This window comes from Salvia miltiorrhiza, chromosome 3, assembly GCF_028751815.1.
Source record: "Salvia miltiorrhiza cultivar Shanhuang (shh) chromosome 3, IMPLAD_Smil_shh, whole genome shotgun sequence".
Lineage (NCBI taxonomy): Eukaryota > Viridiplantae > Streptophyta > Magnoliopsida > Lamiales > Lamiaceae > Salvia > Salvia miltiorrhiza.
In genome coordinates, this window is record NC_080389.1 from 29548334 (window position 1) to 29575887 (window position 27554).

The following is a 27554-nucleotide window of genomic DNA, read 5'->3' on the forward strand; positions in this document are numbered from 1 at the left end:
TGAATCAACGGATTTGGACGCTCTTAAGTGCTTATTTTCTCTTGTTATCAGAATTAAATATACAATACTATGTAATATGAATACTATATACAATATTTTGCAAAACTCAGATACAGTAAACGCAGAGCAAGAAAGAGCCCAATTTTTACTTGAAGCAGACAGTATTCAGACCACTTGCTACAACCAGATATATTTATATAGAAAAAAAGGAAACCCAATTTAGCTCTCATTCAATCAAGGTCGAAAAATTCTCATGGTTTTTGATACTTGGAGGCGGCAGAATGGGCACCTTGAAACTGCAGAGGAGCATGTCCTACACAGTACATGACCACAAGGAATCAACGAAACATCGACTTCGTTGTTTAAACACACCCGGCACGACCATGCTGCTTTTGCTGTATCTGCTTCTTTGGTGGCCATGTCTGACTTCTCCTGCATAAATAATGCCAAATACAACCGTTACTTATATGCACCTAAGTTACCAAAAACCGAGTGCCATGAAACTAGAATGTTTTATAACAACACAGATCTCTCAATAAGTAGAAGCTCTGTGAGAAAGGAAACCAATAACCCCATCAAACAATTCATCTCTGCAGCTTCTCAAACAAAATACAGATAGACACTGGTTGATGTCCACGTGACTATAAAGCCCGCATAAGGAAACTTACTAATCTAATTAAATACAATCATAATATTACAGGTGGTAAATGACAACACATGCACATATACGCATCTGAAATTACTGTAGAGGAGAATCAGACACCATACAGAAAAAAAGGCTCCAGCAGATTGCTAAATATAATACTGCTACTAATTTATGGCTCCCTAAGCAGGTAAGGATTTAATAATTCCACTGTAGTCCAAGAAATATGACTAAGGAATATATTAAGGAGTTTTCAGTTTTCCTTCAATCATGCATGCCATGTTGCAGAGATTATGGAAAAGATAAAAACCTGTTCAAGCAGTAATGCAGCCTGAGATTCTTTAAGTTGTTCTTGTAGTGTTAACGATGTCTGTAATAGTGTCTGCTTTTCCACATCTAGACTAATGCCAGCTGATGAAAGCATCTCATGCACAGCTTGGACAAATTCGGCTGCTGATACTCGACCATGCTGAAGGTCTTGCACAGGCTGTGGCTGCCAGTGATGAACATGATAAATAAATAATATATAAGCAAAGCACCAAATCTGAAGTTAAATTATAGAAGATACAGAAGAAGACATGAACTATGCAAATAAAAGTATAATGATTTCATAGTAATGTAAGAAACAAAAAGACAATGCATTTGAACAAGATGCATCACTGGAATGTCACGACTGCTTCTCGTAGCACATTCATCATGTCTGGGGAACAACATTTAATAGTTATTAAGCAACTGCGTCTCTCCTGACAGGATTATTCATAGACACACTGCCTTTTATTTCAGTATGTATGTATGTCTCATCTTAACTTCATTTTTTATGCTTGAGTAATAATACCTGAGAGGGGCTTGACTTGACCCCAGAACTTTGTGGCTTTGTGTTCTCATAAACCACTTTATCTCCCTCCTGTAAGATAGCTGATGAATCTTCACCACTATAAGAAATATTCTTAAAAGAGAATATGTTCGAAGAGAGAACGGATTCAGTCATCCCTGGTGAAATTTCCAGCATAAATCTGTAAAGTGCTTGTCCTGCTGATGGCTTGACATTCTCTGGTACCCTGCCATACTTCAATCTTTCTCCATTTGAGGATCTCCAAGCCACTATCTCTCCCTTGTAGAAAGGTCTTAGAGGATGAAATTGCACCCGAGTAGCATCTTGAGGCAGTATCTCTTTACCAAGAAAAGTCTCAATCCCACCTCCAAACTCTGCACCTCTAGAGTGAAGACAAAGTTTCAGGACATCAAGTACTTCAGTCTCGGAGTTCTCAGGACAAAGAAATAAAGATCCAATTGGTAGTGAAACTGGTGAGTCCAGAATGTGACTTATCACTGCAGAAATTACATCTGTAATGCTTATATAAATTGGTGGTGTAGCAACCAAGACACGTCTTTTCAACTGATCTATGAAGTAAAGGGCCCTATGTTGTGATGTTTCTTCCCACTCCGGAAGAACAGAATTCTTAGAAACAAGGGTAATGTTCACGGATTTCGGAAGCAATAAGAAACCAGTGTATAAGCATTTGACAAACTTCAATCTTTCTGCAATAGATACCAATGCTTTTTGGATCGTCTCAAGGTTTGGTCTACCGTATCCGGGATTAGTACTAACTAAGGTAGTTAGTACTCTCCACACTGCCACCTGGAATGATTCACTCAGTAATTTATGTCTGATGGAAGCAAGTGAAACAGAGCCGATACACTCCAAATCGCATAAATCTTCACCATTGTCCAGTTCCTACAGGGGATGAACATAAGATATTGTAAGGTGGGAGAAATACCTTCTGAATAAACAAAGGTTTAACTGAAAAAGCTTCAAGCAATTGAGTACCTCTTTCACAACATCTGACAGCCTTTTGATACCTAGGGCCTTAGACACCCTCTCTGGAAGATCTTGGTGAACAAATCTGATTCTGGAAGTGTCAATATGTTTAACATAATGGGAACCACGAGAATCAATATAAACACAAGATTTTGCATGGACAAGCCTGCATCCGTCATCAGGAACAATTGCTTCAGAATCCCAGTTGGAGATGCCTAGGCTGTTCTTCTCATCGCAAATGAAATGTAAAATTTCAAGTGCAGCACGTAATTCATTTGGATTCAGACGCTGATAACCACAAACTGTTTGAAGATCTGACAGAAGATTCCTTGCAGAAGCAACAGACAGTGAGTCTTGCAGGCCCAAATCCCGGAGAATCTTCACATAAGGGAGATATGCTGAAGGGAGCTCAAATGCAAATGGGGAAAGATTTATAGTCAAACGGGCAAAAAGAGAGCTTGCTTTCACCAGGCGGGTACCATTTGCAGCTGGCAAGAAAGCTACTTGCTGCAGCTTTGCAATATCTATCAATGCAATGACAATCAAAATTGATTAAAATACTATCAATGAAGTACATAACAGCTCACAAAAATCAGATATTCTCCACATACGAATAGAGGCATTTTCTTGGCAAATCATGAAATTCTTTTGACATAATAGAACCAGTTAGCATCACTGTATATATAATAATAACAATAATCAATTAAAAACAAATAAAGGAAACTGAAAACATACAGAAAAAAAAAAAATAGTTAGCATGACTGAGCATCAAGGCTCCTACAAACTAGTGCAATTACACTACATTTGTTCTGTTGGCATCACTTACCTGGCAATCATGCTCCTAGAGCTAAAGTGATAAAACTATATCCATATTTTCTAGGTGTCAAATAGTTATCTTGAAGACTTGAACAAAATATTCAACTAAGTATAAGCAATTAGGAAACAAAGACAATGATCAGGGCCTTAAAATACTTATTCCAAGGAAAAAATAGACCTAACTGGATCATTGATTCTAGGCAACACTAGTTCATTTTTCGAACTCTTAACTGTAGCTAAATCTGTAACACAGTTTCCACCTTGCATGAAAGTACTATGTCAGCCCCTAGGCATAGATGCTAGGAAGGTTTCAGACATTCACAATACAGCCATAGAACGTCATAAGACACAAATTAGGTTTCATACACAAATCCTAGAAAAACGCATTCACAACACATTCTAGTAATTGTACTTTACCCAGAACATAGTTTCACTTTAGATTACATATCTAGAAGAACTAAAGTCAGTAAACAAATTATCTGATAATCAAACTCATTTTAAATGTCCTGTTTCTTTTTGGCACGGTTATTTAGGAACATGTTAATTAGATTATTAAGTAGTGTAGTGTAGAGATGAAAAGGTGATGTGGGCCCCAAAATCTCTCATTTTTTGAGACTAATTTTTTTCATAAAGGGAAATAGGACATTTGATGTGGGATAGCCCAAAAAGGAAAACAAGACACTTGAACAGGGACGGAGGGAGTAGTTTTTTCATACAACCATAACAAGTTAACATCTCATTTAAAGGGTAGATAAGGTCTTCTCGAATGCACGAAACGCAAGAAATTATCGAAATATCTGTATACTAACTCTATGTTTATGAACATTTTGAAATAAAAGAAAGCACCGAAATGAAACTTTATGGAAGTTAATCTCTGAGATAGGCCCAAAGTAAAGCTGAACAAGATCATTCAAAGCTAAATTGGTTCAATTAGGAAAAACCGAGATTACACTATATAACACATGCGCACAGAGACAAAGACACATCCTGAAAAAGACTAGTACTGGCATGTACATATTCGTGGATGGCGTATGAAGTTACCTGAAGAAGAAAGGGAGCTCCAAAACTTGTCCAGATACCTCAACACCTCAAGTGCAGCTTCATCAACTGTCTTTATACCTGATATAGCAGGCCAATGAGCAAGGGTGTCCTCACCACCGTTTCTTCCGATAATCTGCAGAATTTGGTTAGAAATGCTGATGAAAGTTACCAGCTCAAATCACTTTTATGATATAAGCATACCTGAAGGTGCCTAAGTACACATGAAAAGGCTGGAGGACTCGACAGTTGTAGTGGTCCCCAAGCATACTCAGGTGGTACAACACTCTGTATTGAAAGAATTGGAGCACAACTCCAAGCAAGAGGCCAATCCTTCATCAGTATGGCTTCAGAGTAGGATGAAAGCACTCTATTCCCACTTCTTTTGCCACCTATGTTGGGGAATCCTTTTCAGCTGGAATACAAGCAATTTTTCCAAGGAGATTGCAGAAGTTATTTCCATAAAGAACAGCAAAATTAGAGAAAATTGTTTTGACCAAAGTTTCAGCCAACACCCAAATCTCAAAAGATACTTCATTCTTGGGATTCCAAACACTTAGTTCATCGGGAACCTTTATATCTTTCATACATTCAACTCCAAGATACTCCACTCTCTTTGCACACTCAAGAATAACATCTGCCTCAATAGAAGTTCGGAGACCCACTTTCCGCAAAATCTGAAGCCATCCATCAGAAATGAACCGCTCTCCTGGGAATTTCTTCCTCACCCCAGAAAATACAGATGTCAATAAAGCATCGCCAGGGTCAAATAGATCTGGGGGTTTACAGAGATTTTCAGACTGTTCATCAGCTGTTTTGACAAATTTAGAGTCTTTAAGAACCTCAATTACAGATGAATCCAATTGAAGATCTTTCCAGTTTGTGTACAAATATATCATGATATCCTCCTGCTCAAGCCGAGGTTTATGTTCAAATCCAGGCAATCCAAATTTCACAAGAATCTGCTTATCATCGAATTCGGGGATTCCAAGTGCTTGAAGTAAAGAACTTTCAGTAGAATCGGCATACTTAGAGAGACACCTATCTTCAGATGGTTTGAGAAATGTTTTTGAAGAGATCATGCAAAGATCCTCATTTTCCAATTGGGTATATGTCCCACGAACTGTTCTATAGATGGGAAGATTACGTAGCACTTCGAGTTCTTCCCTTCCATAATTAGAACTACCAGAGGAGAAATCAGTAGAAATTAAACTGAAGAGCTGATCTCGTTCAGATGCTGAAAAAGATGTAAGTCGAGGAAAATATCCAGCTCGTTTAGCTGCTACAAGTTTGGATGCTATAGTTCGCCCTAATGACTGCCCTTCTAATGGCAAACATTTTGATGAGGTAGCACAATCCAGGTAATTAACATCAAAAATGGGAATATTGTATTGATTAAGCAGCGAAAACAACCAAGGGTACTTTTCGTCTATAATTTTATATGACAATAAATATTCTTGTATTTCATGAGAATCAGAAGAATATTCAGATTGACCAGCTTCAGGTTGATCTACTTCAGGAGTAGTATTAGAAATCGCCAAATCCCTACTTCGGGGAGGAACAAATACAAGATGACGTTCTCTCACGCGACACAAGATTGGGCGGCCAAGAAAAGCAGGAATAATGGGCCAATCAGAAAAAAGAGAGATGTCTTCGGATGAGCTATGGAAGATTTTCCAGAAAAGTCTAATCCACTCTGGAGAAGGACCTGCTTCACAAGCAGAACTTGCTGATTTTTCCCATGAAAACCAGGGTGCATTTTTTGAGTCAATCACATGATTTGCCCAGTTTTCATGAAAAACAGATGTCATCTGGCTTGAAAGCAAGCGAAGGGAGAAAGCTTGAAGTTTCAAGAATGATTGAATAGAGCAGTTAGCAAAAATATTTTTCAGCACTGGTCTCTCCACCACTTCTGCATGAATAAACTTCCCAGCTAAAGAAGTAACCAGAGACTGTTCCTCCTTATTTCCAATATAAACTTCAGTAAACCCCAATTTGATAAGACTGTTTTTTGCAGTTGGACAAGGTAGGCCTTTGATTTCAGAAGATACCTGGAAAAGCCGCTGGTCCTCACTTGTACTGAAGCCATAGGGCCCATACATAGTATGTCCTGTCAAAGGGTGCCTGTAAGATGAAGAATCTCCTCCCCTGCCTATATCTTCAACAACACCACGGCCAAAATCAAATAGAGCCTTCCCTAAGCTTGTCACCATTTCAATTGGGTCTCCTCCAGAACCAACTGAAGTGGCAGGGGAAACCACATGATGCCTACGTCGACTGGTTCCTGGCAAAGCAATTGAATGACTGTCTTCTTTCTGGCTTACAGAACCAAAATCAGGATTATTCAACTCCCTTGGTGCGGGGAGTTCATTGGACTGGGATGGCTCCACAAGTTGGATATCAGATAAGCAGTACTCAAGCACATCTATATAGGTATCAATCGACCAACTGCCAATAGATGGTGATGAAGCCCGAAGAAGGTTCCGGACCATCTTAGGTTTGATTTCTCTTACGGAAAAACCCACTGCCTGGATTTCACTCACCAGCTCCCACGGGACTGAAAAAACGGGATAATGTTCCTTGACAAAAGCACAAACAGTGGCAGGAAGCAAATTCTCACCCACTCCGTTTCCAGGTTGTGAGAGAAACATACCATCTGCTGCCTTCACCAAACTTCCAGAATATAGCTGCCAAACAGGAAGTTCAACAAGGCGAGAATACAATGGCCTAATTACTTGTTCAATTAGATGCTCCCAGTCTGCCTCAAGAGGCTTCGGAGTTGCATCTTGACCATCTAAATGTTGCTTGCGCAGGGTGCTCTGGCATGACCTAGGCCAGAATGAATACATTTCATCCCTGTAAGATCTCAAACTCAAACTCACAGCGTGACCTAAATTTGTTTCAAGAATAGATGCCAGAGGGTCTCTCCGTAACTTTTGCATCTCAACTATCAACTTGATATAAGAGTCACGAACGCAAGACATCAGCTCTATGTTCCAAGCTTCAATCAACTGACTTCCAGCATCAGATTGAACCCCGAATTCACCTTTACTCATTTGGGATATGAGAAGATACCGACCCCGATTATGGCGCACAAGAAAGGATCCCACCACTGTTACTGGCATATTTATAATGCTTGATAGAGGAAGAGGGGACATGATGGCATTTGATGCATGGTCGTCAATAGGATGGCCATTTCGTGATATATGAGCTGCAACCCCAGCCACAGGTGTGAGGTTGTATGCAAGATACCTCCTGCATATACAAAATATCATCAGTTTAATAGCACAAATATAGTGTAAGAAAGCTGTGATGTCAGCAGAAAATCGATGCATTTAAAACACCAACCAGCTCATAGTACTTGTAAAGTCTATCCAAAATAAAGCTTACAAAATGCATATTCATGGTCCAGATTTACATAAATGTATTAGCAGTATTTGAATTCCTAAGTTTTTACCACCTATGTATTTGTGCTAACTTCAACAATCTGTTATGAGCGAACCTTGTTTAAATCAAAAGATGGCAGTTTACAACCATTTACTAATTAAGACTGCAATTGGTATCCTCGTCCCAAAAAAATATTAAGACATTTACTTCAGAAATCATTTACTAATACATGAAAGTACAGAATCATACATTTATTAGACTTGCAACAGATGTCTTGAAGAGAATGACCTAATTATATGTCAAAAGGAGTAAAAATATGACAATACACAGTAGGCAACAAGACAGGTAGTGACCTTATGGAAGTTCTATGAACCTTTCATCAAAAATCTTTTATTCCTTTTAAGAGTAAATGAAGCATTGCAAACAAATAAGCCATCTCAAAAAACTATAAAGACAACCCTAACTAGAATAGAAGTCCAATATCTAACTGATAAAAAAATTGTTTAAACGCTTTAAGATTTTAAAACCACATATCCTAAGCTTATGCCTAACTAAAACCCTCTCAAAGAATTCTTCCCATTCCTCAAAGATTCTTTTATTCAATTCAGGCTAACTAGGGCGACACATAACTGGGTAATGACCAAAGATAGTACATTACCCCCTTTTGCTAATAAGGTCCATTGCATACCAGCTTGTCAAAACTCTATACCATAAATTGAGGTTAGAGGATCATAAAAGACATGATCCAGATTCTCTTACTGATTAGTACGAAGAAAGAACCAATACTAGGGAAAAAAAATGTATGAATGGTATCTTAGTAGCTCGTCACAAGGTGAGCAGGTTGCATAACAGCAACAATCATGAAAACATTGAACCTTCCTAGGACCCAATAATTTTCGAAGAGATAAAATAGACGAAGGAAGAGAAAAATTATTAGTGAAAGAAAGGTTTATAGGGAGAATTTTCCATCTAACATCCACCTCATTTTCAACAAGTTAACATTATCCAAATGCCGAAACAAAGTATAAAAGCATCTGAGAGTTTCCAATATTTTTAAAGAAGTGAAAATGCCAATAAGAAAGTAATTTTGAGACACCGTAGGGTCATGATTCCGAGAACTGTTCTATGGAGAAGGAAACACCACAGCAAGTTAAGAAAAAGATGTTAGAGATCAACATGGTCAGGATAGATATGTTGAGGTAAATGAGAAACTCTGCACCAGAGAAAAGGACAAGAGTAGTAAATGATTTTAAAAGGTGCCCTCTCGCTTCATAGGTGAAACATATATTTCTAGCCATATCAGATTGTCACTACCATCCTCTGCTTCTTCGTACACCCATCAAGAAACAACATTCATGAATCATGCCACCAAAGTAGTAATACAGATGGAACACAGATGCTTCGGTATGCATGTTTTGCAGAATTAGGATTATTTATGCTTTTCATCTCTTGACATACCTATCAAGTGCCATATTTCTTGTTTGACCAGAACCCATGCTGAGCACAACGAGCCATCGATCAACATATCTAGTCCCGCCCTGATTCAAGTTTAAATCCAGAACTTGCAACTTAATTGCAGCAGTAGAGCTTCCAAATATACTTGAGAGTTGGAATTTCTTCCACTTCTTTTCTGAAAATGGATTTCTAGCGACAGCAGACAAAGGACTAATATCAATAGAATAATCAAGGCATGGTTGTGGGCTTCCATCCTTCCATGTTGACAAGGATACCTGCACAGTAATAACTTATTTTCAGAATTCATAAGACATCTAACAATCATTATTTCACCACTACATAACTTACCTTATAAGTCCTGTAGCAAACTTTAATTCAACTTAACAATGACTTTTTCACTGCAACAAAGTTCCTTCGTTGCACTTTTGAATTTGTAAATAACAGGGAAGATACCCTATTTTATCCCGTTTGACATTTGTTCAACAATGTATGGTTTTTAATTTTTGCCAAATTGGTACACATCATTTCAACATTTTTTTATGACATTAATAATATAATGAAGTCCAAAATCGTTTAAGGAGAATACTAGCATAACACAAGGAACTAGATAACCACTTATAGATGCTTCTTGAAACAAATCATAGAAAAGATTACATTATTTTACACAGCTAACAATTTTATATCAAAATCGTTTACTCCATGGTGAAAATCGTAACCAAATCTTGATTGGATGAATATCAGATGGTTTAAACTATATTCATTTGCTTAAGCTAGTATTTTATATCTTAAGACTATCATGTTGAAGTCTTTCTATCTTAATTTGATGAATATTGGCAGACTTATTTTCTATGGCTAGTCTTTCATATTTTAGAACGCACCCCTTATATTTCCTTACTATATTTATCTCCAACGACAGGTCAGGTCAAAACTGGAATTACCTGCAAAATTGACTTCAAATATAGAATTGGTTTAGAAGCATGCTCCATGAACTTGTCAAATATCCATGTCAAGCGAGATTCGACTCCATCTTCCATGCATTTAGATGAAAGAGGCAGGCGTATAATAGTGGAATCAGCTGCTGACCATGACATATTTTCATAAATCATCATTGGACTGAACTGGTCACGAAATCGCTCTGTCAAATTTGTACCTATATAAGGAAGGGAATATCAGTCTACTCTCTGTTTAACAGCTCAGAAGGCAGATATACAACAATAAGACCCAGAAAACTTGTCTACCATAATTTACAACAAAGTGCAATAAGAATGCAATAAAAATCTATTAACTCTTCAATATACAATATTTAAGCAAGTTCAAAATTAAAGAATAGTTACACTTAAGCATCCAAAATACTATGCAACAGTGTGATCCCTACCCATAATCTAGGTAACCAGATACCCCAACTCTGTTGCATCAAACGGCTATCTGATGTAACCAAAGAAGTGGGATTGAGGACCTTAGTACTTTAAGCCATATTTAAAAGGACTGAATCAATAGCGTTTACCAAGTGATGCGAAAAAGTGAGGTCAAGGGTTCAAATCCACCACATCCCTCCCAACTGAGAGGGGGAAAAAATTTTGAAAAAAGGAAAGAAACATGTCTTACCTTTTCTAAAATGAAAATGAAACTATATATTTTTGCTCGCTTTCCATGGTGGCTTTAAGAAGGTACTAAGTATATAAGAAAGTCAAGGGCCAACTGGATGAAAAATTGATAAACCAAACAGAAATATCAAGGTTGGAATCTGCCCAAGCGCCACGTGCCGATCAGGAAAGGTTTGTTCCTGCCCAATCCTGAGCACTCAACTAATAGGTAAACCCTGATCCTAACACTCACATAATTAAAGCACGACTCAGAAACTAGCCCTGGGATAACAGCTCGGCACATTCCTTCACAATCCTATCTAATTAGATAAGGTAACAGAAATTAGATAACTACTGAAACAAGATATAGAGATCCATGCAGTCATCTCTAACAATTCCATCACCGTTCAAAACAGCCTTATCATCAGGTTGTACGACAACAGTTCTTGCAGTTGGCTGCCCAAGGTTTGAGAGCTAGGTCATGATAGCAGTAAGTTGCAACTGCAGGTTAATCATCACACCCCACAATTGAGTCACAGTATCCTGAAACTCGACAACCGCCTTCTCTATCTGCTCTATACGTTGCACCCGAGTCATCATCAATGAGAAGGCAAGTCGGACCAATTGATAGAGTTAAGGTGAAATTAACAGGAATGAACTGGAATTAATAAGAAAACACCTCAAAAACATGAGGTTCGCAGGCTATGCCTGCCTCAGCCAAAATGCTGTCCTAAACTCAAAAAATTTCTGATGCCCTAAATGACTAAATAACAAAAGGAGCTAGGGCTACGGAAACAAAAGCTTCCATCCCTTCATTCCAGTAACCAGGGCTTCGGAAACAAAATCCCGGTCCATCCCTTTATTCTGACCCTAAATAACTCAATCAATAAAGGAAATGAAAGATAACTAAAACATACTCCCTCCGTCCCGCCCAAGATGCTAGATATTCCTTTTCGGGCCGTCCCAACGAAGATGCTACATTTCTATATTTGGCAAAAATAAGGAATTTTAAACACTTAATTAACACTAATTAACTATTTCTTTATTACCTTCTCTCTCCTACTCTATCACTTTATTACCTTTTCTTTTTTACTTTATCACTTTATTACTTTCTCTCTCCTACTTTATCACTACACACTTAAAATATTAATCTACAACTCTTTAAATCCCGTGCCGAAAAGCAAATGTAGCGTCTTGGCCGGGACAGAGGGAGTATATATATATATATATCAGGAATGGTAACAAAGGAAAATGAATGTTAGATGAGGACCATGAGGTAGGTGAGATGTGGCTGGTACAAATGGTTTGTTGGGACTAGTGGGAAGCATAGCGGCACAGAGGTGGCTGACAGTCAAAGATGTGTGTGTGTGTGTGTGTAAACTGAGAAAAAAAAATGAATAGTCTGACATGGTAGAGGAAAATACAAATCACAAATATAAGAACATTAAAGAAAATACTTAACCGGATTTCAGTCTGCCCCAAAATAAATTTCTAAAAGTCTCACCCAAACCGTAAAACCGAATAAGAATTTGGTTAAACCCAATTCACCAAACCGTACCCAAATAACAAACACCCTATTTATCAATCCAGTGGAAAATGGAATTTAATAGAAGAACATTTAACACGCTAGGCAGCAGCGTATTGCTTTTTACTTTTCCAAAATTAGAGTATCTACTGGACTTCTCACATAGGGGAACTTGGCAACTAAGCAAACCATAAACGTGCATGAGCTCACAACTAACGTCTATACCTCTCAGGGGAAAAACTTTGGCAGAAGGTGAGTGTGTTGTAGATGTTGCAATTACTACACCCTGAGGATCAAAAATATACAAGAAGCCATCAGATATCACTGATGGCAGATCACTGATGGAGAAAGAGCTAAGCAATCCCAAGCCATAGTTTATAGTATCACCCCTCAGACTCCATGGTGGAAGAAACTGGAGGCTAGCTACTTCATCTCCACTTAAGCTGGCTCCCTCCAAGATTGCCACCAATGCAGGTCCTTGAAATTCAGCTGCATAGGTTCAAAATCAGTCACATGCATCGACACAAGTTGAGAGAAATATATAGTAAGAAAATTCTAAGAGTTGGGTAGAATTTTAAAATCCAGTTTGCTGATAGATAATTGCTTACCGCACACTCAAGTAATATACTGCATTCAATTATACTTATTAGTTATTGATATAGCTAGGTCAAAGTACAAATCCATAACTGATTACCAAGGTTATGCTGCAACAGAGACTGACGTGGATGTTCCCTCTTGTCAAAGATAAGGTGAAGCTTTTTGGCTTTGCAGCAATCAGCCAACTCAAGCAAATCAAAAAGAAGAAATTCATGGTTGCCATGTGATTCCAGTAGCTCAAGTATCTTGCTATATGCCATGCAAGGAAAATCTTTAGTCAATTCTTTACTGACTAAAGAAAGAGACCGAAGTGATTGAATGCCCAATCTGTTGGCAAGATCAAAGCTGATGGAGGAATGAACAAAACGTTTACCAACAAGAGAATTGGTTTCCATCCATGGTGCATCATTATACACGAGATCTGCTGCACGCATGAGCACTCCAGTAGAATCTGGAACCAGAATCTTACTGGGATTTTCTAGTCCAGACCCTTCCACATAGTTATCTGCAATAGTTTCGAGGACGCATTGGACAAAATTCAACTGATCACTTGACAGGGTGCCACCTTTTACATCATTTTGCAACCGTTTCAAAACACTAATATAATCTGTAACATCAAAATTATGTCTAACTCCCAATGCTAAGAGCAAATCCTGGAATATTGACAGCTCAGATGGTACCACATAAATGTAGGGACTAAATTTCACAGGTGAATCAAATGCGAGCACATCTGGCGCCACAAAGTCATCTCCAATCCAAACCCATTTAACACCAGCCAAGGACGATTGAAGGAGTGCCAGCTCACCAGACTTAATATAATTTTGCAGCTGTGAATAAATCAAGGGTATTTGCTTTCTCAGTTCTGCATCATGATTCAGCCTGAGCTCATCATAGCTGTTAGATAACCCCACTAACTGGGCAGACAAGATATCCACAGGCAGGGTATCCAACCAACCAAGCTTGTGCTGTAGGTATTTGGGACATTCACCATCCAATATATGCAACTTCAAGGATACCAACCACATATGTGATTTGGGCCTGGTAGTAGCTGGTGCTGCTATCGTCTCGACTGAGGCTAACCAGGGAAGAACCACGATTGGCGGATTAGAATATACTGGACACCAGCTGATACACCGCAGAGCTAACCAAAAATCTTCCCCACACGTATCACTAACCAAGTTGTTGACTACTGAATGATCATTCAAAGACTTTGATAAGGATTCCACTGAACCAATAATAGACAAATTATCTTCTTCATCTACAGGGGATGCACTCTCCTGGTATTCTGTAGTATCAGCAGAATGCTCACTCTCTTCTGAATACGACAGCTTCAATGACAGTGAATTTAAACAAGAAAGCAGCCTCCTTGCAAGTATTAATGCTTGAGAGTCCCTTGATTCGTACAACATGGAGACTGACCTGGCACAATCAAGCAATCCAGCTGTACCCAAGGTTTTCTTAAGCCCAAGAGTGACCAAAATTTCCAGGATTTCAGGGTGAGAGAAATTCTCGGAGGGGAAGAAAGCTCCTTTATGGAGAAACAAGTTTAATTCATTAACACGAGGATCATAAAGCCTGTGATAAGAGTGTGTTAGAATCATTATGTACAGTGATGGATCAAAAATTTGGGAGCACAATACTATAATATGCAAACAACAATAACACATCCCATTCTTCTGCCTTCTATGACCTAGTTCACTATTTGACGAAATGCAAAAGGTGTCCTTCAGTTCTAGAACACCATCTGTAAAATAAAATCAAAACCTATATAAAAAGCCAGTATTCATTCTCTTCCATCAAAAAAAGGAAGTTCAATCACTTGTCTTTACCTAAAGCAGCCATTTTCAGAAACAAGAGAATCTGTGTTTTCTGTATTGCTACTAATATACCCTTCGGCTTCTTTCACAACATTCTAATTACACATTACACGTGAACTCCTTAGAAACTTATTATTGCTTGCTATTAAGGTACCTCATTTAACATAAAAAGTACAAACCGTTTGGACTTAACATTTAAAGTATCTGCACAACTTGTAAAGTATCTGCTCTTCTTGGACTTGGGTTCAAATTCCAAAGGGAACACAATCACAGCGCATTTACAGGATCGCGATAGTGGAGTTACTTTAAATGTTAAGTGCAAAGTTCGTAGTTTTTACGTTACATGAGGTTTTTACTATAACCCAAAACAAAAATATATACATTTATAGATATAGAAAGGATCTATTAAAATCAACAAGTAGTGTGAGAATTGAGAATTCGTTTGAACAATTGCAAGCATTTTGGTCTGAGGTTCGAATCCTGGAGGTGGCGAGATTTTCAACATATTAAATAGATACATTTGTTTGTTCATCAGTTATTTGGTTTATTCGTAAAATTTATTGATTTTGTTCATTATTCTCATTTCTCATGAAAATCAAATTCTCAATAGAAACTATACAATATAATATATAGGAAAAGGTTCAATTGAGAAACACAAATACGTTGAGAAGTGAGAAGCAATCTAAATAGGTGTGAACAAGTAGTACATTTTGATGAACATGGCAATTAATTTTTATGAACGCGCGTTTGGTCTGGGGTTCGATCCCTGGCGGTGGCGTGTTTTTTAACAAATTAAATAGATTCATATGTTCATCAGTTATATTGGTATGTTCAAAGAATTTATTGATATGTTCATTAATTTCATTTCTTACGAAAATCAACTTCTCAATAGAACCTAACCCATAATATATATATATATATATATATATATATATATATATATATATATATATATATATATATATATATAGGGTTAAGTTCTATGGAGAAATTAAATATTTTGCGAAATTTAGAATCCTTGATCAGATTGAATACACACTAGGATAAGCAAGCTAGATAAGCAACAAAGAAAAAGATGTTACTCTACACATTATACACGATCGGTCAATCTTTCTACATATCTTCCACTTAGATCCGATACTAAACTAGCCTCAAATGATTGCAATCTGCAAACTGTATATGGAAACAAAACATAGTACAAAATACACACACAGAAACTTGCAGTAATATCTTCTTCTGCTTGACTGTATTTTATTTAATATGTTGAAAATCTCGTCACTCCAGGGTTCATACCCAAACCAAAATGTTTGTTCATCAAAATTATTGACTTGTTCATTAAAATTATTGATCTATTCAATGTTTCGTAAATTCACAAAATATATATAGAAAGGAACAAATTCTGAATAAGTATAGATCGAAGGATCAATCAATATAAATAATCGAGATTTCTTCTCAATTCCCTTAATATTTGTATTTCTCTACGGATTTTTTCCCAATATAGGGATGGGATCATGTAGATTCCACTCCCCTCATAGTATATAAGTCCAAATGTGGACCACACAATGTGGCTACGTGGCTTACTAGGAACGTGACACGTGGCAAATGCTTTCCAAGTATATATATATATATATACACACCGAATTTTCATTTTTTTTCGCGGCCATTGTCAAAATTATGCATATAATTGAACACAAATATACATAAAGGAAAACATAAATATGCATAGCGATATTCAACTATATGATATATCCATAACTATGTATAACTATGGCAGCGGCGAGAGGCAGCAGAGGGGTCGCAAAGTTATACTTTCCCATGCATATGCATATTTGTATTTATGTTTATGTATATTTGTGTTCAATTATATGTATAATTTTGACGGTGACCGTGGGAAGAAAACAAACTAAAAAAAAAATACCTTTTTTGCTTTTTAATTTCCAAAAATTTGATTCCTATTTTACCATTATGTGCATTTTACCTTGGAAGGCATCTTTCACGTGTCACACTCCTACCGCACGACATACACACATTGTGAGATATATTTTGGAGGGTTAATTCTCTCTAAATCCTTAAACTATAGTCATTTTCCGTTTTTTCCCTCAATCTTTGAACTTCCCTCAAAAAACCCCCAACTTTCAATTTTTCCTAATTTTCCCATGACGGGTTTTCCGGCCAAATTCGATCACACGTGGAATCGGAATTAAGTGACGTGGACACGCCGGATTGTTAATAAAACGACGTAGTATATATTATACATAAACGACGTCGTTTCGTGCTTGTTATTCTTCAATTTGTCGCCGTTCTGCCACGTCCACCACCTTCTTCTTGAAGTCCAATCGTCGCCGCTCATCTCCTCCGAAAAATCGGCAGGCTACCGCCTTCATCCCTGTCTGTTACTGATCCGATCTGAGAACCCTTCTCTCTGACCCACGTTTTTAGAGTTGCAACTAGGGTTTTGCCCCCTCTTCGCAGTGCCTAGGGTTTGCGCCGTAAATAGCAGCGTCGCCCTGACCTGCCTCCTCTGGTGAGCCTCTGTCTCCCAATCACGCCGCCTAACGCCCCGAGCCTCTTCAAATTTGATATCTGAGTGGAGGAGAGAGGGAGGAGGGGGGCGAAGTGGGTTTTCAATCGGCGCTGGGAATCGAGTGGAGGAGAGAGGGAGGGGGAGGGAGGAGGAAGTGGCGACGGTGGGGGATGGGGGAAGGGGGAGAGTCAACGGAGGTCCCAGAAAACGTCGGCCCTCAAGCCGGCGCCGCCTGAGCTCGCTCGCTGCCTCTGAAATTCCAGCAAAGTTGACGCCGCTCTTCGGCTTGTGCCGTCTCCTGGAAACCGCCGTCCCCAGAATCTGGGCGGTTGTGGCGGTGACAGAGAGGGGGGGAGCCAGACGGGGGGAGAAGGGGAAGGGGGATGGGGGAAGAGAGAAAGAGAGTGACGTGGGAGGGGGAGAGTGACGTGTGAGGGTGTGATTTGCCACGTATAGGGTGATTTGGCATGAATAACGCCACATAGGAAAATTCCGACTTCGGATTTGGCCGGAAAACCCGTCATGGGAAAATTAGGAAAAATTGAAAGTTGGGGGTTTTTTGTGGGAAGTTCAAAGATTGAGGGAAAAAACGGAAAATGACTATAGTTTAAGGATTTAGAGAGAATTAACCCTATTTTGGATCTATATACTATTACAAGGAGCCCTATCTATATATATCGTATAGGCCTCATGAAGTTGTCCTACAGCAATAGTAGTACTTTCACATTAATTATAGATGATGATCATTTGTTAACACATAATATCTGCAAGCGTAAGGGGTTAATGCCTAAGGCCAAAGGTCTTGGGTTCGAGTTCCCTGTGGCACGGCCTTTTAATTTCTTTATTTAATATTGTAAATTTATCAAAAAAAAAATATGTGCAAGCATTAAATTGAGTCAGCTCAGTCAGGCAGAAATATAGACCTTCTAATCACTACCCAAGCATTTAAATAAACCTACAATTAGTAGTACATTAGGAAACACACCTGAATGGCTCTCTCCAGGTTCCTTCAGATGACTGAACAAAAGGAATAGCAGAGAATGCTTCTTTGCAAGTGTTATCCTCCTCGATCAAGAATCTAATATCACGTAAAATACCTAACAGAAGATCCTTTTGAGAAACAAGCTCTGACATCTGAGGAATTACATAGTCTTGATAGAAACGCAACCTTGATGGTTCTTTAATACCTAAGTATTTCTTCAGGATTATTCTTTCTTTGTCTGAATCAAGTTTCACAAAGTCATCATCTAAAAAGGCATCCCGTGCAAATTCTGGTTTAAGCCATTTTAGAGATTTTAAAGGTACAAGCTTCCTACTCTTGAATGACTCAAACATAGGTATCTCCTTAATAATATTGACATGAGTGTTGTCCATTAAATCATCAGAGAACCATCTTGACTGAAGAATAAAACATTTAATCTCATGCAGTCCCCCATCTGTAGCGTGACTAAAGAGCTGCCCAACATTATTTAGTTTACCAGCGACTGCCATCAGTGCATTTAGAACACCCATTGCTGTTGAATCCTGTACATAAAGTTTCAACTGTGGATGTTCAATTGGTAGATCGCGCCTCAGTATAAGGCATCCTGCTCTCTGCAACAACCCCGATATGTTTTCACTCCACCCACCATCTCTGATCACATTAGAATTTTCAACAAGCTTCATGAGACGACTATGTTCAACTGGCAAAATTGGCCAGTTAGAAAACAAAGAAAGATCTTCACAAGATGATCTCAAATAGCTCCACAGTAACCTTACCCATTCCAAAGTGGGATGGGTTTGATGACCAGGGACCCAAGACACCTCCTTAACATTATGCCATTCTGCAGGAATTAGCCTAGGAAGAATATTTTCAAGGAGTTGACAGGTCAGAAAAGAGAGATTAAAATCTTCGGTTTCAGCAAGCAAACATAACTTATCATAAAGATAATCGGAAATTGTGCAGTCTACCAGTTGATGTGGGATGGAATCCTTCAGAAGATTGTATCCATCTCCCCTGTTTAGATAAATTTGTTCTGCCAACCCTCTTCTGTCTAGTTTTGTAAAAGCACCACTTGAAAGTGGTATCAATGGTAACCCACAGAAACTTTTTGAGACAACTGGACTTCTAAGATCGAGAAGGCAGTATTCAAGAGTTAAGATCATTGAACTTTTATCGTTGAATTCACGTGTCCTCCGGATTAGAAGTGTTCTCAGTAACTGAGGATTCAGGAAATGCAGCAAGGGGCAAATTTCCATAAATTTGTTAACTATTTCCTTTGGAGCATCAGCCACAGGCAGACCTGCATCAGACAATGCTTCTGTAAGTTCCTGTGATTTTTCAAAATTGTGATCAGGAAAAATTGCTTGCTTGGGTGAAATCCATTGCCCTCCTCGGGCCTTTGTGTACAACACGCGAAGACCATTTTCAGAGACAAACTGGTAGAGCTTCTGTACTAGTGAGGTCCACGGTTCAAAACCCCCGGTTTTGGGCCAAAAAGAAAAGAACGAATCACTTGGGCCAAACTCCAGCGCGACTGTCTCAAGAAGATGACCATAAGCAGGGGCAGCAACTTCTTCAAGGAGGTACATGTTCCAGTCTGCACGGATCTTCCCATCCCCTGCCATGTCATCACCAAACCATATATCCCTCCGATTTGAAGACAACTCAAAATAAGCATTTATGTGAACTGGAAGACCAGTGGTAATTGGAAGAGGTAAAAAGCAAAAAGCACGGCCATCAAAATTAGAAGTGCCTTGCATAGAAGTTTGAAGGCTCTGCAGAATGTCACCAGTATCAGGAAAAGATGCATCTGAAACTTCCTCACTACCGTCATTTCTTTTTTCAACCTCAACGAAATTGACAGGTGTTGCTATACAAACCCAGGGGACAAACTTGCACAATTTCTTGTTGAAGGTAGCAAATCTACCCTTCCTGTGAAAACTACCCAAGGATTCACTAGTTAACCACAAGCATGACCTACAACCTGAAAGGTTCTTCTCGGACACCAAAAGCTTCTGAGATCTCCATGGAATGTCCGTTTTGATGGATTTGCTTAACTTGTTAAAAAACTGATCCATAGACAATCTATCTCGTTGGTTCTCATACATAGAGTTAAATATCTGATGAAATGGACCCTTTTCAATATCAGGCTCATTAACACAATCTTTGCGAACACAATGCAGTAATTGCATTTCACTATCAGGCCCTTCTTTAACAAAAACAGATATAGTCTTCACATTGCGCAGAAAGAGCAGAGTAGCAGTAACAACCTCTGCAAAGGAAGAAAAGAGTGATAGGACATCAGAAGGTGTATAGACCTCTTTTTTTATTTGGCTTCTAGAGGCAGCATTAGCTGTCCTGAGAGCAAAACGGAAAAGAGTTCCAGGAAATGGATGCTGCAGATCACATCCAAAGTGTAGAAATGGAGAAAACTGATCAGGAAACTGCTCCAAGATTTTTCTGCCAGCAAATTTAATCCGGAGACCCGGGTGACTTGGAGATATTCCAGGCAAATTGCAGGCATGAGGGTCAAACATGACAATATTTTCTCCAGAAACAAAAGTTGGGATATCAGTGAAGTGATAAACGCAATTAAAACCAAGACCAAATCTTCCAATTGCAAATGGCTTCTCTAGTTTACTCTCTTGGCCTATCCGGGAAACAGCATAAAGGTCTTGTGAGGTAAAAACAGAGTCATTGAAACAATACAGAGCTGGACCTTGCCAATCTCCCATTTCAGGCGAAAGAAGAGATGATGACCCATAATGAGATTTATCCAATAAAAAGGTCACATTTGAGGCTCCTGCATCTTCAGCATTTTGTACCAACTCAAAGAGAACTGCAGGCCCATCAGCATACATTTCCAGTATATGTCTAAGTCTGGTTGTCAATGCTTCATGCTGCCCAAATGCTTCAGCAGCTCCAGACAAACTCAAATTCATCGAGTCAGCACTCTCTGCAAGCAAAATCCTTCGAAATGATCTTACCCCAAGCTTTTCAGCAATATCATGAGAAATGTTACCGTGGACAAATTTATGAACAGCTTGTTTAGCACCCAAAGACATAGCCGCACTACCAAGTAATTTGTCAGAGCTTTCAGACTCAAGCAACCAGGGAGCATCATTGTAGACTAAATTTGTGGCATTGACAAGTCTGCCTGATACATCTGGAAGGTATATATTAGTTTGATCTTCACAGAAGTGAGCTTCAGCAAGGTGCTGAGCAATAAAAGTCGCAGCAGTAATTTCCTGAGAATCCAAAGGAGTTGCTCCCTTCTTAGAGGCCATTCTATTTAATATATTTGCATAATCAAAAGGCCGCAAATATTCTTGAATGCCCAGATCAAGAAATAAGTCACTGAAGGCGGCCAAATCAATAGGTATGACACGAATATAGGGGGCCAAATGAAGAGGACCATTGAGGACAACCTCATTCGAGGTGGCAAATCCATCTCCGACCCATATCCACCGGCAACCTTCTAGAATGGCCTTTACAATGTCAATTTCATCTGAACCAAGCAGGCGCATCAAGAGAGAATATATTTTTGGCATTGCCAGAGCCAATTCCTGCCGGAGAACGGGATCAGAGACCATCTCGTTATTTTTCCCAAGCTCAAGCAGCTGAGCAGCAATTATACTTCCTCCTGGAGGGTTAGACCAACCAAGTTGATAGGATAATGCTGATGAGGAGCATTCTCCGTCTAATATCCGCATACTTGCAGAAACAAGCCACAAGTCTGTGTATAGTCTTACAAGCTTTGGAGGCGCCACCAAAGATGAAACAGTTGGCCACGGTAACGACTTGTATGGAGGAGAGATAACAACTGGGCACCATGAAATCAACCTGAGCTCATTCCAGAACTTTTCCATGTCTGATTTCAGATGACGGGATTTAAATACATTCGAAGCTCTTACAAAAATTCTACTCACTGTTCTTTGCTCATCCTCTGGTGTATCAGGTAGCCACTTTAATGCATTGACCTCTAGATATGAAAGAAGTATCTTTCCTCTTGAATGGGCTTTTTCTTGATTTTCATGCATCAAGCGCTCCACATGACGAGCACTTTGTATGACTGCGGCATAGGAAGCAGTTGTCTTAAGACCCAATCCTTGTAACATGTCTAAGACACCTGATTCCTCAAAAATCCCAAAAGGAAAACTATCAGAATCTTCTAATAAAGCATACAATTCCTCATTTCTTGGATCATACAGTGTGGCAGGACTTTTCAGGGAGCCACTTACAGTTGGCACAAATTCCAAATTTCTCAAATATTCTCTGAACAATGTATCCTCCATACACAAATGTGGTAGCTCCTGAAGAACTGAAAGCATGATGTTGTTGCGAAGATCGCTTTCCAACTGGTCTATCCTATTAAAAACATTTGTCATATAAAACAGTGTCTTCTTCATCCTTTCAATACCATAATATCTCCTTAGCAAATCTTCCTCAGTGCTTGAGAAATGAAAGAGAAACTCTCCAGAAAACAAGCACTCTGGACAGTCATTTGGAGGCAAGAATTTATTAGGGTTCACTAAATCAGCATACTTGAAATTTTCAGCAGATTCTCCATCATACACTCTATAAATAGGAAGCCACTTGCCATTCTGTATATGAGAATCATCCATTTGCTTTCCAACAAACCATGCAGGATTCAGAAGAAACTGACGGAGCTCATCTTTTTCATCTCCTTCCAGACACTGAAGAAGCTGAGTAATACTATCATTAGAAGACACATCATATATTGCATCCAGAACACCTGCAGCATCTGCATTGTGCACATATTTCATCAGATCAGGATGTCCAATGCAATAACTGTTGTTCAGTATTTTGCATCCGATCTTAACAAGGATATTTTGTAATTTCTCAGACAAATTTTCCACATTCAGCAATTTATTTTGACTCGAAGGGCTATACAGATGCCCAGTAACCGATGGTATTATAGGCCAATCTCCAAAAACAGATAACTCTACACATTGTTCACAAAGGTAACGCCACAAAAGCAAAAACCAAGACAAACTAGGATGAGAAGAACTGGAATTTGGACTCCAGAGAACCTGAGTCTTATTTTTCCATTCTGCCGGTACCAGTTCAGCATATAATTGAATGAACTCATTTACGGTAAAAACAACTAGGTTTGCCCCTGAGACATTTGCTATAGATGTAAGTCTGCCGTGCAACTTTGTGGGAATACTCCTATCAATAATTCTATCAGAAACTTGTTGAAGAAGCATATATTCCAGCTCATTGCAAATAAAATACGTAATGCCTTCCAAGGATCTGGACAATGATCCAAAATCACCATTAGCCAATGGAAGCAAAGGCAGGCCAGATGCATGAATACCAACATCAGTATCAATCAAGTCCTCAAGACAATACTCCAACAGCACAAGTTTCTCGAGACTGCCAATTACATTTAAATATTTGTACTCTCTCAAATACTGACGTACAGAATCAGGAGTAACAACTTTTTTATCCCGGATAGATTTGCAACTTAAAATCATCTCAAACAGATCACTAGGCAAAGAAACAATAGGCATCCCAAGCTGGACAAGAACATCACAAATTTCCTTAGTTCCAGAAGTTTCCATGTCATGAAAAAATGCTTCCTTTGGTAAAACCCACTTTCCACCTTCAACATCTGAATATAAGACAGGTGAGTCCCAAATACTTCTATAGATATGCTCAACTAACAAAGTCCATGGCTCTTCAAATGACCCAACAGGCCACAAAGAATAATAATCTTTTGTTGAACCGAGGAGTTCTCGCGCACTAAGCAGCATCGTACCAAAACTAGGTGCTACAACATCTTCCAACAGAAGCCTGTTCCAAATAGAACGAATTTTACCAGATCTGTCCATGTCATCACCATACCAAATTCCGCGTCGATTCGAAGAAACCTCAAAATATCCATTAATTTGAACTCGAAAACCAGTTTTTACAGGCAGTGGAAGAAAACAGAACGCCCGCCCAACTTTGAGAACATCATCCTGTCAAAATTCACATGAAAAATATATTTCCTTAGGACACAGAAATGTCTAAAAAGTTAGTTGATTTTTCAATCCTTGTGCATTATGATTCCTCAAATCTAGTCCATTTATTTGATAGTGAACAATAGTGTAGGATGGTTCTTATTTCTCCAAAGGGATGATTCTCACTAGATCTCATCCCTATACTTATATATGTATATATAATGTGAGAATTGGAATCATCACAAGCCAAAATTAATTTCAGAGTTAGAATGAAAATGCACAACATACATCGCCACTCGACCCCCTTCAGGTACCAACCCACAAAGAATAGTTTGCAAACTGAACCACAAAACAAAAGAACAATCTATCTCTTATAATTTTGTACATAACTGAACATTTTAAACTCTTCACAGTTCAGAGAGCGACATAGATAAAATCGGTAACAGCCAAGGGTTAATTTTTTACCAACCAAAAAAGTCAGGATATGAAGCAAACTCAATCGCTTACAAGTATAATTACTAACAGCTGAGTGCTTTCAGTATATGCATAAGTAGACATGTATGAGCAGCTATAAAAGGTGTACATTATAAGGTTAACATAATTAGTGTACGAAAACAGAAAGGCTGAAAAGAAGCATAATGTCAACCAAGGCCTACAGAGTGTGGAGAAATTACATTGAGTGAATCATCTGATATACATGCTGCCACTGATGCCCAAGGCAACAGATGCATATCATAATCCTTTGCTGCCTTTGCTGCAAAAGTACCAATTCTACTTGATGATGAGGCCATCATCTGCACTATATAGAACTTATGGGCTCTTGTTCTTGGAACATCTCCAATCACAGCTTCACTCAAGAAATCCAATGAGAAGGCACCCATCTCACGATCAAGAGCATGGTTCAGTTTAGAAAGCCTTTGAAGTGATCGGCGATGCCACAACACATTTTCATTTGCCGAACTGATAGAACAAGAGTACATTTTCCTTGGCTCCTGCATCCCAACATCCCACACATACATTTCTATAGAGAGTACACATTTAAGAAAAAGTAGTAAAAGGGTTCCTTCCTCATAAAGCTGAACAAACATGGAAGATACATCTTCTTCGGGGTAGGCTTGCTTTGAGAGCTTACTATTTGCACCCTGGTCTGCATCCCTCAGAGGAAAACGAAATAAAGTTCCATGGAAAGGGCTTCTCATGTCACAACCAAAAGCACAATATGGTAAAAACTGATCTGTATACAGTGAGATGGCCGAGGAACTAACGTACTCTATTCTCTTCCCAGGATTAGCAGCAGAGACATTGGGAAGATAAACACCTTGAGGGTCAAAAAGAACAACGTGTTTGCCGCTCACAAAAGAAGGCAAGTCAGTTAAATGGTATACCGAGTTGAATCCCACCCTAGAAAAAGAATAAAAATTATAGAGAAAGTAAATCCCAAAGAACACCACAAAAGCCAATAAGTTTTTGGTAATGCTCAGAACATCGACTCCCTCACCAAATTATGTATATCATAATGCTTATGGAAATGGAGACACTATAATATCACAGTCTAATATGATGAAATAAAAAACCATAAATGCCAATTCATGACCTGCATATGTTATCAACAAGTGTCACCATATGTCACCAGTTAACATTTTCCTTTAAATCTCAAGATAAATGATGCAGAAACAGATAAAGTATCAGAAGAGACCTACAACCTCACGGTGCCAAGCAAAAACAAATTACTAAGTTGTATTAATAATGAAGAAGTGGTCCTGGCAACATTTTACAGTATAAAGGTCAAATGTCATCTTTCAGAAAATCTATCCTGTTTTAAGTTGGGTTAATTTGTTTTAAATCCACAAACTTTACATAATTTTTGGTCTTTCCCCAAACAAATAAAAATATGTTCTAAATACACAAACTTTCATACTTTTTGGAATTTCCCACGAAAGTCAATTCTGATAAAATTAAATCTGTCGTAGAGTCGGATTTTGTTGTTGTGCAATATCTTAAAGGTTTAATTTGGTAAAATTTATTTCACAATAATTAAAATATCCAAGTTTTATAGTATATAACATCATATATATCTTCTACGTTGGCAAAATTCAGCCTCACGTCAGATTCAATTTTATCTGAATTGAGTTTTATGGGAAATTCCAAAAATTATGAAAGTTCATGTATTTAGAACAAACTTTTATTTATTTTGGGAAAAACCAAAAATGGTGTAAAGTTTATGGATTTAAAACAAATTAACCTTTCAAGTTTGATCTCTCTAGATTCATCCAAGAAGGAAATGGAATTTGATCAGTGACATGCTGAGGATAATATAGGAGGATGTAGCTCCACAGATTACATTTTAAGAATAGGCCAGGCGTTATAGCATTGTACATAGTTTTAAGACTTACCAACCATTTCATATAAAACATGTCATATCCTAGGTAAATATAATCTATGATGCAAGAATTATACCAATGTGAAACAAGTTGCTGAATCAATTTTCTGTAAGAGTGGATTTGTAATTGTAAGGTTGTGATAGCAAGGCTCTATTGGGGAAATCGTGGTGGCATTTCAAGAAGACAATAATTCTGGTGTAGACTGTAGAGTTATGAAAAACAAGTATCACTTGCAAGACAACCCACGGGATGCAGGTAATGCTACTACAGCTACTCATCATAGTCCATCGAAATACATATCTAGATTCAATCATTCACAAGTTTCATTAATCAGAGAAGGTCCTTGTCACTAGTGGTACAAGTTCAACCATAGAGGTAACACGGACAGCATATATGCGATCAACAATCAGCAAAGACCAAATAATGCGCCCCACGCGCACGGAGACGTTAATAGCTTATAAAATAAAGCAAAAACGAGGCAATGATTACCCAAATCGACCGGTCTTCCAGGCCTTGTCGTGCTTAGTGCTGCCACCAATCCGAGAAATACTAACGAAGTCTTCATTGGTGAAAACGGCGTCGTTGTACGCCAACAGTGCAGGCCCTTGCCACTGCGCGAGGGTGGGGGAGAGTAGGGAGTCGACGCCGTGGGTGCGGCGGTCCAGGCAGAGGCGGACGGTGGTGGCGCCGGCGTCATCAGCGTTCTGAATGAGCTCCTTGAGGACGGTGGTGCCCTCCGGGTAGTTGAGCAGAACCTCTCTGATCCTGCGGGTCAAATCGACCTTCTGCCCGAAGTCTTCCAGAAGGAACGGCTGCGGTTCCATTTCCCGCCGGCGATGGGAGGCCCGAGGTGTCTCTGTCTGTTCGGGTGGATCGATCATTCAACCGCCGATTGGAATTTTCATGGAGCCGCTGACAAAAAACGAGTTGGTTGCAAACAATGGACAGTTTCTACGAGACCAAGGAATTTTTCTAGGCGGAGTGACGACGTCACAGTTTGCAGTAGGCAAAAAAGAGT

The 27554-nt window shown here is 38.8% G+C and overlaps 1 protein-coding gene across 1 annotated transcript; it reads right to left on the bottom strand.

Moving 5' to 3' along the window:
- On the bottom strand, positions 1-27554 carry LOC131014011 (uncharacterized). The gene is given in 14 exon segments (XM_057941948.1): positions 1-432; positions 954-1136; positions 1479-2378; positions 2472-2986; positions 4320-4452; positions 4521-4726; positions 4729-7571; positions 9162-9433; positions 10097-10308; positions 12492-12755; positions 12961-14438; positions 18190-24173; positions 24830-25556; positions 27026-27554. Coding segments are annotated over 14 exon segments (14307 nt in total). The 5' UTR covers positions 27418-27554; the 3' UTR covers positions 1-234.